At 43.8% G+C, this 19,541-nt stretch overlaps 1 protein-coding gene across 1 annotated transcript in view; it reads left to right on the plus strand.

Annotated features, from left to right (window-relative positions):
* Tph2 (tryptophan hydroxylase 2) overlaps positions 1 to 19,541 on the plus strand; it is a 90,223-nt gene that overhangs the window by 42,158 nt on the left and 28,524 nt on the right. Inside the window, exon 8 of the mRNA XM_051176236.1 lies at positions 14,996 to 15,122. Coding sequence (XP_051032193.1) covers positions 14,996 to 15,122 — 127 coding nt within the window. The remainder of the gene's footprint in view (positions 1 to 14,995; positions 15,123 to 19,541) is intronic.

A 19,541-nucleotide genomic window follows, 5' to 3' on the forward strand; every position in this document is an offset into this window, starting at 1 on the left:
CCTCTAAATTACAGCGCCCAGTTGTTGAACTGGCGTCCGTGTCGACGCTAATGAGACAAAGGTGAGCTGTGAAGGCCTGGTTGGAAATAGGAATGAAAGCAACAAAAAGACATTATCCAAAAAAAGGGACTATTTTCTCTTCCAGTTTAGGTTGTAGAGTACATTTTTTTCTGTCACAAATTTCAACATAGATTGATTTTTAAAAAAACATGTTTTTGACTCACTTACATATTTTCCCCTTTAAAGTACTTACATTAATTTTAAAAATGTTAATATTTTATGTGTATGGACATTTTGACCTCACATATGTCTATATATCCACGGTGTTCCTGGTGCCTGCAGAGGCCAGAAGAGGGCATCAGAGCCCTTGTAACTGAGTTCCAGGTGGTTGTGAACACCATGTGGGTGCAGAGAATCTAACCCTGTCCTCTGCAAGAGCAACACGTGCTCTTCAACACTTTGGCTCCCCTCTACCTTTCCCTCAGTTGGTTTTCATTTTATTAAAGTTTTCATATAATATATTCTGACTGCCCTTTCCCCTCTAAACTCCTCCTAGATCCCCCAGTCACCCAATTCCATGTCCTTCCTCTGCAAGTGGGTACCGACTTCAGATCCTTCTTGGTTGTGGGTGGGAGCCCATATCAGCCTCCAGGGACCTCTCAGGCTTGAACTTGTATAGGCCTTGTTGAGTTTATATGTGAAATCCATCCTATTGTGCCTGGAAGACACTGTTTCTTCGGAGTCATCCATTTCCCCTGGCTCTTAAAATCTTTCCACCTTTCTCATAGCTTCCTTAGTCCTGAGGGGGAGAGTTTGAAGAAGAAATCTCATTTAAGACAGAGTATTCCAACCCCCTCTCTCCCCCTCTCTCCCCCTCTCTCCCCCTCTCTCCCCCTCTCTCCCCTCTCTCCCCTCTCTCCCCTCTCTCCCCCCTCTCTCCCCCTCTCTCCCCCTCTCTCCCCCTCTCTCCCCCTCTCTCCCCCTCTCTCCCCCTCTCTCCCCCCTCTCTCCCCCCTCTCTCCCCCTCTCCCGCCTGTCTCCCGCCTGTCTCCCGCCTGTCTCCCGCCTGTCTCCCGCCTGTCTCCCCCCTGTCTCCCCCTCTCTCCCCCCTCTCTCCCCCTCTCTCCCCCTCTCTCCCCCTCTCTCCCCCTCTCTCCCCCTCTCTCCCCCTCTCTCCTCTCTCCCCCTCTCTCTCCCCCTCTCTCCCCCTCTCTCTCCTTTCCTCCCCTCTCCCCTCCCTCTCCTGCCCACCCCCACCCCCTAAAAATCAGAGTTACTTATTTAGGACTGGATCTCATGTAACCTAGGCTTCGGGCCTTAAACACTCTCTATAGAACATCTAATGCCGTCTTCACTTGTCAAGTTCTGGAATTACAGACCTGCATTTCTTTGCTCCATTTATGATACTAGGGATCAAACCCAATGCTTCGTGTATGCTAGTCTAGCACTACACCAACTGAACTATAAACTCAGCCCCAGAGTTTGCATTTTAAAGACTCTGGGTTCTTTGAACTTGGGTAGACAGTAAGTTTTGGGTTAAAAAAAAGTGGTGGCATTTTGGATTGCTTCCTTGGGAACAACCTTTGTAGCCTGTAGCACTGTAGAGAAGTCTAATGAGTCCTGGCTCTTTTGGTTAGAGATACTTCTCCAAGTGTTTATGCCTGGATTGAAGGTCACTGATATACAAGCAGAGGATGCTTGCTGTTTATTTCTGGAGGTGCCTGAGGCTATGATTCTGCACCTCAGTGTAGACTAGTTGAATGCTTTGATCAGCTGTGATCCCAAATAATGCTGTGATTAGTCAAGTATCAATTCCAACAAATGATTTTTACTTCACAAAATCAGTTGGTCAATTGAAAATTATTTTAGTTAAGAACATTTCATCTCACACAGTGAGTGAGAAGGGTTCAAAGAACCAGGTTCCATGAACATGAGAACATAATTCAGTTGTATGCCGATAATAGGATTTGTGACATCTTTAATTTCCTGTTTTGACTTTTTTTGGTCTGGGCTTTGCCATGTTGTACCCCTGGCTAACCCCCATCTTTTAAGACAAATTTCCTTGGCACTTGGTGGCTGCTGCCATTGTTGTCTATAGGGAAATGTCCTGTGCATTATGAGGCATTTAGGAGCATTGGTAGCCACCACCCATTAGCTGTCAAGAGCATCTTCATTGGATGCCCATCCCATTTGCAGAAACCTAAGCTGATCCCCAGGGGACATTAACTTGAATTAAACACTGCAAGCGAGTAAGAAACCTGACTTTTGCCAATGACCGACCGAGCCTTCCCTTCAGAAGCCACTTTGTAGATCCTTCTCTCCTTCCTGACTCAAAACACTGGCATTCCTTCCTTTAATACTTGTTAGTCCCTTCTTACATATAGACGAGAAAATCTGGCCTTATGAAATCAGCAGCTAGCAGCCCCTCTGAGATTGTTCATATGAAAAGGGAGAGGGAGCTGAGGGGGAGGGACACATACAGTGACAGACATAAGAGATGGAGACATTCGCCGAGAAGAGTCTCAACCTTCCACGAAAGGCATGACAGGTGATTTATTCTGCCTGGAGCAACTCTGTTGAAATTCTCTTGGATTCAGCTCAGTTCCTTTTCCAGTCAGAATTAGACATGTCTATAGCACCCTGCCTTACTTCTGTATTGGCCTTTACAACACTGCCTGGCAAGTGTTTGTTCACCTGCCCTTTGTTCTGTAAGCCTCTCATGAACTTAAGACCAGTGGCAAGGGTAATCCAGGGATGGGAAGAGTCAGACGTAATGGGGAGTGGGTCTCTAAACATGCCATGGAGAGGGAAAACTGAGTAGGGAGTGCTCTATGGGTCTCAGACCTGAGCTGAGCTCTGTAGAGAAGCCAAGGTTGCAGATCCAGATGAATCTCAGGTACTGTGCGGTAGCAGGGCCCCTCTCTGAATGGATGTAGTCCTATACCAATGTGGGTAGTTGGAAGTTTTTCTGTCCCGCTGGTCTCCCGGGACCACTTACTTTTTCTCCCGCCCGATAGGTCCCTGCAGTCACTTATGAAATAATCACTCAGAGGCTAATTAATACGTATAATTGTTTGGCCAGTGGCTCAGACATATTACTGGCTAGCGCTCTCATTAGTTAGCCCATTTTTATTAAGCCTTCTGTCGCCATGAGGCTGTGGCTTACCAGGTGTGTTATTATTCTTTGGCGGCTACTCTGCCGCCTTTTCTCTCCACTTTGTTTGGATTTCCTGCCTAGCTGTTTTGTGGCCATTGGTCAAAATAGCTTTATTCATCAACCAATAAAAGCAGGCACATAACTCGCAGCACACAGAAGGACATCACAAGCAGCGTAGTGGGTTTGGTCTCTGATACCAGGCTTCTGGTTCTTAGAGAGACGCTTAGCTTTCCAGTTGCTCTATTGATTGTACTCTCTAGTGTCTATTAGCTCATTTGGCTTTCCTTTCCGGGGTAATTTCTTCTGGTGGGATTGCGGTCTTGATTCTTCGGAGTTCGTAGTGTTCTTAATGTGTCCCGTGCTAAGTGGATGTCGAACACTGGTGACTGCATTTGTGTGTGTACATTACATGCATATATGGTTTGTGATTCTACACGCATGGTCACCGTAGCCAATGACACTGTAGAAAATGCAGACTTCTTTAGTAAGAGTTACAGTTTCAGGAAATTTCTCTTCCTGGACTCATAATCTGTGCTTGCATTACTTTTCTGTGCTTTATGCAATACAGAAGACAGTTTACTTTGGCTTAGGGTTCTAGAGGGATAATTCTAGAGGGATTAGGGCACCGACCAGGAGGTGTGGTGGCCAAAACACAATGCTAAAGGGCTCAAATCCTTTACTGTGAAGAGAGAAGGCTGGAAATGATGTCTTTAAACCCCGAAGTACCTAAAGTGGCATACTATCCCCAACAAGGAGCTATCCCCTCAACCGCCCACAACAGCGCCACCAATTGGGGAACAAGTGTCCCAATACCCAAGACTATGGGGAACAATTATTGTCCAAATCACTGCAGCACCCTTCGTGATATGCTGCATATGAATTGACAAGAAATGGAGGAGCTCAAGGAAGGAAGGTCTTACTTTCCGAATTTATTTTATTTATTCCAAATGAGACTATGTAATACAGTCTCATTCTCTTCAATATAGGCTGAGCCTGTGCTGGCCTAGATTTCTGGATGGGGTTAGAGGCGTCTAAGTGTCCCCTAGAACATAAGCATTCCTCACAACGGAAATCACACTCATACCCATAGCCTGTCCTCCTTGAGCAATTATCATGTTTTTTCCCCCCAGAAAAGGGCAGCCCTTAAACTATAAAGATGTGCAGCACCACATAGTTAAAGCCTGTGCAGTGCACCTTTCCGTGAGAGTTAGCTTAGCTTGCTTCTACTGCTATGATGAATAGCCACCACACATAACCTGGAGAGGAAAGGCTTTTATTTCTCCCTTTTGCCTTGAGGAGCACAGTTTCATTATCCAGGGAAGTCAGGGCAGATACTCAAGACAGGAACCCGGACACAGGAGCTGAAGCAGAGGCCATGCAGGGAGTGGTACTGGCTTGATCCTCATGGCTTGTTCTTTGATTTCTTTTAGCATCCAGGAATACCAGCCCAGGGATGACACAGCCCCAGTGAACTTGGCCTTTTCACATCTATCATTCACCAAGAACATATCTTACAGACTTGCCTCCAGGCAATCTGACGGAGACATGTGTTTTTTCCAAATGAGGTAGTTCTTAGGCAACTCTAGCTCATGTCAAGTCGACAAAAACCTAACCAGGACAAGAAATGTTTCTGGAGTGGGAAAAAGAAAAGCATAGTTGCACCAGAAACTTCCTTAAAACTGTTTTAATGAAAGGATTAGAAAGCATACATTTTAAATGCCGTGTTTAGCACATTGGCAATTCAGATACACTTGGTACCCCGTAGCATATATTCATTAAATCAAGGAGCTGCATATACTGCCGTGTAGGGATGTACAGTTTGTGTCTATTAAGTAGAGTATTAGAGTACTAGGAACTCTTGTGTATTGAATGTGAAGCAACTCATGGGAAAACCCAAAACTTAACTTGAGTTGTTTTGAACATTTGAATTGGGGAAAATGAGGCAGAGGAATGTTAAACAATTTTCCTATGGTAACATAGTTGGTAAGTAGGGAAGTCAGGATCTGAACTGGGATAATGATGTTGTTGTTTGTCGATTTAAATACTTTTTGATAAATAGGCAGAAGTCCTCAAAACTTCCACATGTGTTGAAATGGAACAGTTTTCTCAAATTTTAATTATTTTCATAGGACTCAGAAGTGACTCTTTGGGGGGAGGGGTTGTTCTCTGAATATCTTTTGTGCCTATTGGAAAGACGTGCTCCGTGTTTGTCCCAACTTTGGCCCGATTACCAGTCTTGCTAGAAGGTGGCTCTCCCCTTTGATCTTCACAGGGTTGAAGTTGCTTCTCATTTGTCACGAGGGGCAATCTCCCATGTCACAGGGGAAGAGAAAGGCACAGCTCCTTACCACAGCATACTTGAGCCACAGGAGGCCACTGTGCCCTGTCCTTAGGCTGTGGCAGGAGGACTACACGCCTTAACATCCAAGACCCACCATCTGCTCTCAGTGTGGTGCTGGAAAAGCCACTTAACCTCCCTGTGTGCAGGATGATGGGCTAATGCTTTGATCTTGGGAGAGGAGAAAGCTTGACATTAAATACCAAGCAGGTCCCCTATACCTCTTAAGCTCACCCTCTGAACCTCTTAAACTCAAGTGGAAACTGATGTTTCTCAGAAAATTCCAGACGGTTTTTAGTTACACGGTGACAAGAACTCCCATGTTTTTCTATCACAGTGTTAGGCCTCATGAAGAGCCTTAAAAGCAAACCATCCCTCCCCCCCCCCAAGACTTTTTACAGAGCCCGTTGTCCCAGGAGCATCATTCACTCTTCACAGTTCTTCGTCCTGTTTAAAAAAAGTCTCTCCCTTATTTAAAGCCTGTGTGTTGTGAAACTGAATTTGTGTCTAAATGCTCACTGGGACCTGGGTTTTGCTCTTGTAAACTATCTTCAGTGACTTTGGGATAAAAACTCTAGTCTGGGTCCCTCTCTCCTTTTCAGGATGAATTCTAGGCAGCAATCCTCCGTGTCCCCTGTCCCCCACACTCAGGGGCTGACTTCTGTGTACAGTTGCCATGATCCAAAGTGAGGGCACTTACGGGCAACCACACCTGGGTGAAAATTCATATCCCCCCTCCCCTGCAAGCTGGAGTCAGGGAGAAGTTCATTACACATCTTCAGGTGTGGAGGATAGTGATGATGACCAGGGAGCACTTTATTCCCCCCCCCAGAAATATTTGCATTTTTAAATTGAAAGTTCAAGAGAAGGAATTCAAAATGATTGAATTCTAGGAAAAAGGGGGTAATCGCCACTCCATCTTCTCCATTGCCGTGTGAAAAATGACATCCGTGGTTAGGCCTGTCACAGACACTGCCACGAGAAAGAAACGGAAGCTGACCCGGTCCACCCCAACCCACTCATTCCGCATCTGTCTGGCATCAGTCCGCTCGTTTTGGAGAGGTCTGCAAGACCTTCGCCATTTTACAGATGGCGATTCTAAGGTTCACAGAAGTAAGGTAATTTCCCTAAGGTCGTTCAGCCAGAAAGAGCGGAACCACGATTTGGTCCAGAGCCCTAATGTGACTGGAAATTAGGAACGACGTGAGTTTCACTTGGGTTCTTCCTGGAGTGGAGCAGGGGAGTGTCTTAGACAGCTGCTGTGTTCCATCTAGTCGGACATTTCTCATGCACCAGGCTTTTCCAAGCACTAGCGCCTCAAAAGGAGTGTGGCACGACCTCTATCATGGATATGCTTGCAGTTCGCTAGTGATAAAATACCGAGAGTACAAAACTCATTCAAGTATGAAAACAGAGACGTACGCTCAGTTTAATGCAACATGAGCAATAATATTTAACATAGGGAAACTTAAGGTTTCAACACACTGTATTTCTACAATTTTTAAGACGGATGGTGAAAATGACTCATGACCTCGCATTTTTCTAGATGAGAAAACATTAGGTTTCTGTTGACCAATATGGTAAAATGTGCTTACTGATACTTAAATGAAATTAATTATGGCTATGAATCAAATATTCCGTTGCATTAGCCACGTTTCACTTGTTCTGTAGCTATAGTAGCAAGTGGCCTTTTCATTGGACAGCACAGAGGAACCCATCTATCACTGCAGAGCACCCCATTGGATAGGGCTGTCTACGTCATTTGCCTTCCTGGGAATGAGGGGACTCGACCCGTGCGATTGACTCCCAGAGTACACGCTTCTCAGAGTTGGTTCATTTAAATCTTCAACAGTGTGGTGCTGTGAATGAGGATAGTTCCCATAGGCTCATGTTTGAATACTTGGTGGAGCTGTTTGGGTAGGAATGGGAGGTGTGGTCTGGTGGAAGGAGGTGTGTCACCAGGGGCTGGCTTTGAGGTTTCAAAAGCCTATCTCCTTCCCAGTTAATGTGTGCTCTTTTGTACCTGTGGATCAGCTGTAAGCTCTTGGCTAAGGCGCCAGCACCATGCCTGCCTGCCTGCCTGCCTGCCGCCATGTTCCTTGCTATGCTGGTCATAGAATCATGAGCTCCCAAATGGCATGCTTTCCTTTATACGTTTGCCCTTGTCTTGCTATTTTTTGTAGCCATACAAAAGTAACTAAGACAACGTTTGTTTTTGTGGTAGAACAAGCTCATGGTCTTGTTCATGCTGGGCAAGTGCTCTAACAACCCCAACTTCAAGAGTGCATGCTTTTACACAGTGCATTTTATTACTGCCTTAATTTTTAGTGGAATGGGAGGGGGTTTTATATCTCTCTTGCTTTTACAGGGAAAAAGAAATACTCTAGAAATAGAGGGGGAAATAGTGGCATAGGGGAATTTTCTTTACTGTCTTCTAGTCTGTGTAAGAACTGGGAGCTGTTTCTTTTGTTAGAAGAGAGTACTTTCTGGTCCCTGCCCTTTTTGGATAGTCATCATAAGCTAACCTCTGCCACGTCTTTTACCAAAATTATGTCTTACTTGCATTTAAATTTTGGTTCCTAAAATAGTACTTGGTATATATGAAGTACACAGCAAATGTTTCTGGAGTAGACATGTTTTTAAGTTTAAGAAAGAGAGAGATGGAGGATGATGGCTCAGCAGGCAAGAGTACTTGGTACACAAGCATTGAGGACCTGAGTTCAAATCCCAATAGCTATTCAAAAGTGAGGCATGGCTGTGTATAAACCAGCCCCGAGGGGCAGTGTGGTGGGGAGGGTCACTGAGGCTTGCTGGTAGCCAGCAAGGTTTAGAGAAAGACTTTGTCTTGAGGAAGTAGGTGTGGGAGAGTGATAGAGCATGACAACAGATGTCCCCTCAGGCCTCTGTCCATATGCACTGACATGTGCAATACCTATATACGCCAGCTTAGACAGACATACACATAGATGCCAGGCACACACTACACTCTACAGATGTGCGCACATGCACACAGATGCAGCATGTGCATGGGCATGCACAGACTCGCGCGCACAGGCAGACTCGCGCGCACAGGCAGACACCTTGCATGCAAACACCTACAGATACCTAATATTTTACACTTTAAAATAATATGGCGAAGAATAGGATTATTAGACTCCTGTATGATTCCTCAGGGAAGAAGTAAAGATTTTCTCCAGGCATCATGTGAGTGTGTGACTTAGCCAAAAGAGGGTGCTTTTTTTTTTTTTTTTTATTTGCTGCAATGGCGGTATAGACGAGGTGATCATAAGAACCGCCAAAAAGCGTATGTGGGCTTCTGTTTTATTTCTAGGCTGCTTGAGATAGTGGCATGTGGCCCAAAGCCAGTCTTGGAACTGAACTTTCTAGCAAAGGCTGGTCTTGAACTTGTGACCTTTGGGCTTATACTTCAAGTGCTAGGCTCTAGGTGTGTGCCACCAAGTCTGGCTTGCAGTATGCTGTTTTAAATCTACACTAAAGAAGCTCCATGGCTTTCAAGCAAGCACTGAGGACAAATTGCTTCTGTGCTAAATGAATTCCTGTTATCATCCTAGAGCTATGAAAACACAGCAACTCGCCCGCAGGCTGCTTGTTGGGCACTGGATATGTTCGCGTGAAAGCCGGACATGCTCTGTTCTGGTCCTGGCTCACCCTCCTGCCTGCTCTTTTCATCAAGGCAGACTCCTCGTCTCCTTTTCCTGCCTTTTGTATGATTTAGTGAAGGTGTTGGCTTCTGTCAGGTAGAACAAACAAAAACCCCGTGAAGAAGCATTTAAAAAGACCGGACACCGTGACTTAGGTTGGGGAGCTAATGCCGTGCACTCGCTCATCCCCTCCCAAAGGCCTTAATTTATGGCAAAAAATAAAAAAGCAGTTTCAACACGGAGCAAGAGGAGTCGGCTCTCTGCACTGATAAGAGGAGAGAAAGATGCTGTGCTCATCTTGAATTTGAGCTTCCCCACCCGGACCCCCATTTCCCTGCGGCACAATGATCACAACTTTCTTAGGATGATTTAAGAATTCCCCGGAGACACTTCGCCAGGGTCCCTTTGTGGGCCCATCTCAGTGGCTTTAGAACCTTCTAACTGGGCTTATCAGGAGATTCCAATTTAGGGCAGCAGAAGTCGAGTGTCTGATATCAGCATCAGACTTTTTTTTTTTTTTTTTTTTTTTTTTTTTTTTTTTAAGAGACTGGATGTTTTACAGTGCTAAGTTTTGAAAAGGTCCTATGTTTGCGGGGAACAGAGTGCTTTTGTGCGAAGGGCTCGGAAAAGCATTATTCGAGAGAAAATGCATCAAAAGGAATGGAGGGGAGAAAGGGAAAGTTTGCTGATGTAGAGATTGGAGGCTGTCTGTGCCGGCAGGCACAATTATGACCAAATAATTGAATCTTTTAGGAGAGATAAGAAGCAGTTGTTGTCATTGCCGTTGTCTCCCAGTGGGAGCCTGTTCATTAGAGATCAAGGAGTCTAGCTGTGGAGAGCTCAGCTACCTCGGTTGCCTTGGTCTGGTTTACAGCCAGGGCACGGGGGTAGCAAAACGGGGTGAAGTAACAATCAGCCCTACCGGCCTTGACTGGCAGGAAGGCTGGAGAGCAGGCTTGGTCCTCGACACTGCGATATGCTATTCCCCGAAGCCTCTCAGACTTGTAAAACGATGGTCGACTTCAGCTCTATGTCCATCAGGGAGAAACTAAAGGAAAAGTAACTTTTCGTAGTTAAAGTAGGTTCTTTAAAAATGGTTTCAGGTTTGTTATTTCACGTGTTTGAGAGTATTGGCGTGTCTCCGTGTGCACAGCATGCTTGTGTGGTGCTCAGAGGTCAGAACTGGAGTTAGATGGCTGTAAGTCGCCATGTAGGTGCTGGGAATTGAACCGAGATCCTCTGCAAGAACAACAAACGCTCTTACTGTGGAGCCATCTCTCCAGCCCCTAATGAGTTGTTTGTTTTTAACAGAAATGTTGCACATTGGTATGAGGGTTTCTGAAACTGAGAGCATGAACTAGTGAAGTTGGCACAATCATTTCTACCCACGACAGCAAAGGCCATCCCTAACATTCTCTTGCAGATTCTGTTAGACATCTTGCTTCAGGCTTTCATCTCTAATGGAACAGTTTAACTTAACCCTGTAGTATTGTGCAACTCGGCTTCTTCCAAATTTGTAATTCCTTTTATCCTATGTGCAGTTTGCTTACCTTACCTTTGTTGGGGTTGTGGAGGCTTTTTAAGTTGGGCAGTTGGTGTGTTGCTGGCTTCTGCTAATGACACTTTAATTTAAAATCCAAGTCAAGCCCTTTCCCACTGAGAATTGATCCTCCGTGTTCTCGTGGGGTGATTTTTTTTCCTTTGTAGCCGCTGACTTTAAAACAACTTTCTGAACTCCATCCTTACACTGTTACATGGAAGACTGTCCTATGTCAGGCTTTTACATCATTGAATTTACAAGAAAAGTGTTTAGCTTTATTTGAAGTTACCCCAAGAATCAACCCTTACTTGTAGCTATGACTTACCTGTTACACTATAAAGCACCCAAAACTATGTCTGGCTCAGTGCAGCCTTCACTGCATCCTTCACCGTAGCTGGTACTCGACTTTCTGTTACCATGGATTCCTGATACTAGGCCAGTATCTGTCTCAAGTTTCTTCCAGGTGCTAGATGTCTGGTCTGATGTGGAGTTGACTGTTGCTGCATTTCTTCCAAGATCAGAAGGGACGCTTTTGGTGTTTATATCAAAGGCTAACGAGGAAGCGCCCAGAGTTTTCCAGGGTGGCCCACTTGACCTTAATTCCAGCATTGGTGTATGATGGGAGATGTCATTCTGTAAATATGTGTCTCTACTGGTTAATGAATAAAGCATTGTTGGCCAATAGGAAAGCAAGATAGGTGGGACTAGGAGACGAGGATTCGAGGAAGTAGTAAGGAGGAGTCAGCATGTAGAGACAGAAGAGAACAGAGGTCTCCGGTAAGATGAGACCACATGGACATACTTAGATTAATAGAAATGGGTTAATACTTAGAGCTAGCTGATAAGAAACAAATAACTGGCCAACAGCATTATATCTAATACAGAGTCTCTGTGTTAAAGCGGGAAAAACCTTAGTCCTTACAGGTGTATAGTTCACAGCGATGAGATCAGAGTCACCAGTGTGGGAATGGTACGCCTGCACCCGAATTGAATGCCATGGGAGTGTAATCAGTTACCTGTTACTCAGCCGTGGCTTTTTCACTTCTCCAGGGCCATGAGGGAATGTTAGTGGAAATACACAGTACCCTCAAATCATATAAGCGCCTTCACCTTCAGTTTTTGAAGCACTATTTATTGGTAAGCCTTCTGGGAGAGCATCCAGTGCCATTAGCTGTGAGAATGGGTCTGGGCTCTATGTCTTTTACCCGGGGAGCTTTAAAAAATGATTTCCTGGTCAATCCCAGGAAACCTGATTGAACTGGTCGTAAGTGGTATCTTTAAAAAGGCCCTCAGGTGATTTGGAAGTAGGGGCTAGTAGTGGCAGAAGAGAGGGCCCAGTTGATGCTAACTATGGCTTTTCTTAGGCTAACTTTGTTGGCTCTGCTCTCTGTCTATACTCTGAGACATGGCCTTCCTCATTTACACTGTGTCTGTAAATTAAACTAGCACAGAGCAGAATACAGCTTTGAACCAGGAGAATTTCAAGTCTTGTCTGTTGTCTCTTTACTGACAGTATAACCACGGAGAAGTTTACTGAGTTTTAGTTTCCCCACTGATCAAAAGGTTATCACAATGAAGCATCATTGTAAGGGAAGGCTAAATCATTAGCATGGTGAGAAAACCTTAAGCACTGTATCCGGTTCATAAAGTTTCAGTACACTTTTGTGTGTATATGCATGTACAGTGAATCTCTCTCTCTCTCTCTCTCTCTCTCTCTCTCTCTCTCTCTTTCTCTGTGTGTGTGTGGGGGGGGGTTAAAGGCTAGAAGTCTTCCTTTGTCACTATCCACCTGAGTTTGGGGGACAGGATCTCTTACTGAACTTGGGGAGTATACTGTTCAGCCTGCCTTGTCTCCATCCTTTGGCTCCTGGGTTACAGATACCGTGCTTTTTACTTGGGCACTGGGGATCCAAACTCAGGTCCTTGTGCTTGTTTAGGGAAAGGCCTTCACCACTGAGCCACATCCCCAGCTTCCTCAGTGTGTGTACTTATTTTCCTGTCTCATCCTTGCAAAGCTCCGGGATTGTGGCATCACAGGAATGAAGAGAAAACAGTTCACATGGACTCACAGAAGCAGGATAAATCTACAGCATCTCTGCAGCTCACTGTGTTTAAGATATTTAGTTGGACAGAGGTGGTGGTGTTGCATCCTGCTGAACCAAGGGGCTGGTTATTACATATAAACACTCAACCTGGTCTGTCTATGACATGCTTGGTCAAGGTTGGTCATGTGGTTTGAGTTCTGAGAACAAGGTTATTTGAGTGACATATGTTTCATGTGGATGTGAAGCTCGTGCCATTTACCAAGGTTCATTATATGGTTACCCAACTTTGTAATAATGGCGGTGGCACCAGACTTTGGTTTTACAGCACCTATGAAGTGATAACATTTCAGAGGTGAATTCAGAAATATCATTCTGTTACTATATGTAACCTATTTTTTTTTTTTTTTTTATCATGAACGTAAATCTTTCTGCATCTCGGTCCATGCTCCGAGTCACGGGAAAATTCGGTGTAGCCTGCACTCAGGAAACAGCTTATTATTCATGACAGTGACTTAGGGTCACTGCCTCATTGAGGTGTGACACAATACCCATCCCTTGCCCACCTACCCAGCTCCAAATGGAAGCTCAAGCTAACAAGAACATGGCAGGCCTTTTGTTACTTCTGGGTTCATGTCTAGATCAGAGAACTGGGAGGATCTTCTGAGGGCCTTTCTCAAAGGCAGTGAGCATGTGCCCGTGGACAGTGACAACTGAGAACAACCTATGACCCTCCGGTGTTTCTCGGTGTTTCTCGGTGCCTTGTGAAGTCTAAGGGCACAAAAGAATTTAGGATGAGCATAAGATTTTCAAAATCACCAGAAGCTGAACCCCAACTTTTGCTTCATTACTATTGTCAAAAGACAACAGGTTTAGTTTTCAAACTATAATTAGTACAATCACAAGCATCTCTCTTGCTCATACTTAATTGGCTTTTATTTGTGATTCTTCAATCGGGCCTTAAAACCACAGTGAGCCAAGGCTGCAAGGTGGTCAGAGAACAATTATGGGCACAAAATGGAAGTGACCCGCAGGGACAGCATAATTGATGATGCCTGGGTGATTGCCTTATTTGAATCAGCTAGTCACTGGGTTTGGAGCTGAGCTGCTGGAATGGGCTAAGACTCAGCTATTTGTTATAAGACGTTACTCCCCAATTAGGCTTTCAGTCACTCTCGACCAAGTTAGGCTGCAGTTGTTACACAAAGACTCAGTTTCAATGGCATCCTCCGGCCTAAATTTAATTTAGTTTATTACTACCTATGCTGGAAATCAGCAAGCTTTCTCTGTTAAAGGGGCCAGCTAGCAGTTACTTTAGAATGTGCAGAAATATGATCTCAGTTACAGCTATTTGACTCTGTGGTTGTTGACAGAAATAAATGACTGTGGGCAATATCTCTATAAATGGGCAGGGCTGTGTTTCAGTCAAACTTTGTTTATAGCGTGGCCAAATTGGGAGTGATGCAGTAGCCTACCCATCCTGAGCTGCTTGCATGATCTCCCACCAAGAAGTTCCATTTCCTAAGCTGTCTGGAGAACAAGTTGTCACATAATGCAATACCATGCGGTAAGCATGTAGTAACTGAAAACCAGACAAATGGGTTCCCGCAGTGGCAGCTCATGCCTGATAGGTAGGCTTCCCACCCGAGGAACCAGATCTGGGAAGAATGCAGGTCCCAGGCCTCTACTAATGGTTTGGAAGGGCCACGTCTCCAAAGGAAAGCCATGGCTTTTATTGGGTTTATTAAAAGTATTATACCCCAGCCCAAGGAAATGGCTGAGGGGATAAAATGCTTGGCTCTCAAGCATGGGGACCTAAATTTGAGCTCAGAACTCATGTAAAAAAGAAGTCGGGCTACTGTGGTAAGGAGGCAGAAACAGCTGGATCCCGGGGCTCACTGTTTAGGTATCTTAAGTCTAGTAGGTGGGTTACAGGCCAATGAGAGACTGTTTCAAAAGAGAAAGAAATGTCACGTGGCACCTGAGATTGTCCCTGGCTTCTGTAGACCCATGCACACGCTGCTGTCATGGACACTAGCATTTTCTCTCATTTCCATACTCTCCCTACAAATAAGTGTATGACATAACATCCAACTTCCGTTGTCAATAATCCTATGAAGCATCTGCGTTTCAAGTCTGATAAATGGTAATTATTTATAGAATAAGATCAGATTTAGGGTTTTAAGTCTTGCTCTACAGGGTGGTAGTTTTAAAACTTGTGTAACAAATGCCTTCATGGTTCTATTTTCCTTACAGAGACACATGCCATGAACTCTTGGGACATGTTCCACTGCTAGCAGATCCTAAATTTGCTCAATTTTCACAAGAAATAGGCTTAGCGTCTCTGGGAGCCTCGGATGATGATGTTCAGAAACTAGCTACGGTGAGTTAATTTTCAACTTTAAAAAAAAAAAATCTGTTCAGTGCCTTAATTGTATGGTGAAATAAAGCTCAGGGACAGTAACTATGAATCTTAGGCAAATGTTCTGGAGAGAGCGTGATTTCACCAAACCTATGTTCTCATTTTACAAAAGATAATGAACTCTTGGTTGGTTAACTACCAAAATATGTATTTTAGTCTTCCTGTGCAGAGGTTGGCTGGATACACATAAAGTGTTAGTGTTTTGAGAGCCGTGTAATTATTGTCAAATTAGTTGAGCTGCTGTGGAACAAAAGTAGCCATAGATGACACATGAATGAATGCTTATGGATGTATTTTAATAAAACTTTATTCACAAAAACCAGAGCTGGGCTAGATTTGGTCTATAGCTACACTTTACTGAATCCTGTGAAAATATTTGTCATAGTAAAAGGTGTATATTTGTTGCAGAGTAGGAACTGCAGGTAGTATTATTTCTTTGACACATTGATATGGTTATAATCAGAAATGATTTAAGACAGCGTTAAACTCAGACTCAAAAGTTATTCTAAATACAAAACCAGAAGAGATTGGTTAGATGATATATCAGGAAGGGTCTTCCCCAGATAGGCGATGTAAGAGGAAAAGCAGCATTGGATGTTGTGCTGAAGATGTTAAAGAACCAAATCGAGAAAACTTACATACCATACTGCTTCATGATTTTAGACCAGGACTAGAAAGATGTTTAGACACTAACCGACCTGAAAGCTTAAATGAATATAGCCACGTGGTAAGGAGAGGAAGTCTTCAGTTGAGTGTTCACCACAATAAAATAGCAAAAGAACACTCTATACTCCCAACAAGAATTAGTTTTTTTCTGGGCTGGGAGGTGGCTTAGTTGCTTGCTATGCAAGCACGAAAACCTGAGTTCAAATCCTTAGCACCCAACTAGTTACAGTGGAATGGGCCCATAATCTCAGCTTGGTGGTGGTGCGAGACAGACTGGTCCTAAATCTTGCTGGCCAGCCAGTGATGTCTGGGTCCAGTGAGGAACCTTGTCCCCGAAGCTAAGGTGGAAAACAATAGAAGATTTCTAACACTGACCTCTGACCTTCAAGCAGGTGCACTTACATACACATATACATACAGCAAACAGATAAAACTTGGAAATACATTTTCTTGTGTATATGTGTACGTGTGTGTGAATGCATGTATGTTTATATGTGTGAGTAGGGATCCAGAGGACAGCCTCAAGTGTCGTTCTGCAGGCGTTGCCCGTCTTTGTGCTGAAACAGGGTCTCTTTATTGGCCTGAGACTCAACAAGTAGTTATCTGGGGGTTGTCCACTTCTGCCTGGTATTACAAGCAAGTACTACCATGCCCAGACCTTTTACTATTTAAATGTTTTCATTTATTTAATCTATCTTTATTAGTTTATTTATTCATCTATTTAAAGTTACTTTTATTTATTCGCTATTGTCTATCTTTAACTATAGGTTCTGGGAATGAACTCAGATCTTTGTGCTTCTGAGACAAACACTCTACTGATTGAGAAGTCTCCTCAACCCTATCCTAATTTTCTTTAAAATGAAACAAAAAACCCAATAAGTTTTTTTAGTATATCATCTGTTTTCCTACCTTTGTTGGAGATGTGGGAACCATGGAATATATTTCTCTTCTAAAAGAAAAGCCAGAATAGAAGTAGCTCTATTTGTTTTTTCATTTATGATAATCTCTCCCCATCTCAAGACCCAGACATACATAGGCTTTTAATACCAGTGCTTAGGAAGCAGAAGCTTCGAGATCTCTGAGTTCGAGGCCAGCCCGGTCTACTGAACGAGTTCTAGGACAGCCATGACTACCCTGTTTGTTTTTTAAAGGCCCATACATGTAATAAGAGCTAAAAGAACATGTTCACAGGTTCTGAGGATTAAATTAGGGCTTGGATAGCTTTAGGGGTATTATTTCTACTTATGTGTTTTCTAGGGAAAACATAATACCTATAACTTGAAACTTTCCTTACAAGGGCAGGTAGAATTTTTTTTTAATTTTTCTTATCTTACATATCAATTCCAGTTCCCTCCCCGATCCTCCCTCCCATGCCCCCCTCCCACCCTCCCACCCCATTCCTCAGATAGGGTGATCAGGCAGAATTTTTTGATGAGAAAATTTCTTACTATGCTCCCAATATCCTTGGCTGTCTCAGCTCCATACATTAAAACATTTGTAATTGGTAGAGTTCATTAGGCCATTTTTTTTTCATATTCTTTTGCCTTTCTCTTTCTCCCTGCCCCTGTTTTCTCTTCTCTGAATTGGACCTCATTTGCTTCTAGGCTTCTGTGATAAAAACATGTCGAGCAATACGAGTTGGGGCAGAGAGGCTGTAGTTAGCTAACGCTTCCTCACCACAGTCCATTATTGAGGGAAGTCAGGGCAGGAACTGTGGAGAAAGGCTGCTTACTGGCCAGCTGGCTTTCCATGACTTGTTCAGTTTGCTTACACAACCAGGTTTGCCTGCCCCAGGAATGGCACCTTGCACAATGGGCTGGCCTCTCCACGTCAATCATTAACAAAGAATGTGCCTGAGTGGCAATATTCCGGAGGCAGTTCCTTAACCGAGGCTTCCTCTTCCCAGATGACTCGTGTTTGTGTCAGCTGCGTTTGCGACTAGAATCCTAATCAAGGGCATAATCTAGAAAAGACAGTATTTTCCAACTACGGAATAACTGACAGGTGATGGTTGAGTGCCCAGTGAGAAGTGCAGCTTGCTTGCAATCCTGCAGTAGTTCTGACCTGGTTAAAAAGGTTATAAGACTGGAATGGAGAAGATTTTGCATCTCTGCCAATATAGTAGAGGGGTGTGTGAGTGCCCGTGTATTTGTCCATGCATGTATGCAGTGACGCCTTTCTTAAGCTTGGTTGACTCACTTCTATTGACACTGCCTGACCTCCCATCACCAATCCCTCTGACCTTCGGCTTCTTACAAGCCCTGCAGTTCCAATTTTGTGAGTTGGTTTATTTTGAAGTGGGGCAAATTCAATGAAGGGTCTGGACAGTGATGCCAGGGCTATGGAGAATGACACTCCACCCTGTGGCAAAGCTGGTGACTTTTGTGAAATGGGGAATGCAATTGCCATTGACACATTGAGCTATTGCCCATCTCTCAGTGAAAAACAGTGGGAAAAGACTGGAAAGTGGCCTTGGACGAGAACAGAATCCAACCAGACCATTTCATAGTACAAGATGGATAAACAGCTTGCTGGCTAACTTGCGTATCAATGACTTTTGCGTCACGCAGGGAAGCTAGAAGGCCAACTGAGTGACTCATTTGTAAAGGCCAAGAGCTTAAGCATTCAAGCCTCAGTGGCAGGGGCAAGAAATCCTATGGTCAGGGAGGATTGTGGTGGGCTATGCCTGATGAGAAAGGGGGCTATTATTAGTCCCGTCCTCAAATTTGTTTGCATCAAATTCCCCGAAGAAACAGTGAGGCTGAGAGGGTAACTTGTTAAAAATGAGAAGAACCCACAGAAGAAATAGATGGCAAACTACCACCATTGCTATTTAAGTAGACTGTGAGCCAGGCTGTGTAATTCCTATACTTCAGGTGAGATTTATATTATTAATGCCTCTGTTTATCCAGTACCTGCTTTTCATTGTTGATAGTGAATTTAAGCAATATTAAAAAATGAATTATGACTCATGAAAGAAGACGTTTAATAACTCCCTGGGATGCTCTGTGAACAGATCTGTCTGAGGGGGGAAGCAACATCCACTCAGGCTAATTGGCACTGCCAACTTGGTGTAGTCTAAGGCTGCTTTTGGACATGCGGATCTGGTTTATGGAGAATCCGGGATGCATTGCCTGTAGAACACTGTATTCCCTTGATTTATTTCTGCCTGGTATTTATTTCGACATGATGTTAAAAATGCTTGGTTTCGAGAATGAAGCTATCTCTGCTGCTTCCTGTGGGCAATGGTTTTTATGCCCCAAGAACCATTTAAATGAACCACTTTTGTATCTAAAGAAATTGATGATGATGCTTGGGAAAATGTGTTTCAAATGCATTGTTATACATGTAAATAATTTGCCCTCTGGTGGATAATGAATAAGGCCATTAGTTTTGGCTGCTAGAGTCTTCTTACTCCTCATAGCTATCCCAAGCCTGTGCATGACAGATACGCAAAAAAAACCAAAACAAAACAAACAAACAAAAAAAAACAAAACAAAAAAAAACAACAACAACAACAACAAAAAAACCTTCCAATAAGGGCTATATGGCATGTGTTACAATTTTGAGATAAAGTTCTTCTCATTGCTGGTTAAAGCGGATTTAATACATTAGTGTGTATGTTGGGGTTTGTAAACTTAAGTGCCTTCTGTGGCCAGATAGGTAGCAAACATCTATGAAACAGCGTGATAGAAATTACTATGAACCCTTAGA

The sequence above is a fragment of the Phodopus roborovskii genome, unplaced genomic scaffold (assembly GCF_943737965.1).
Source record: "Phodopus roborovskii unplaced genomic scaffold, PHOROB, whole genome shotgun sequence".
Lineage (NCBI taxonomy): Eukaryota > Metazoa > Chordata > Mammalia > Rodentia > Cricetidae > Phodopus > Phodopus roborovskii.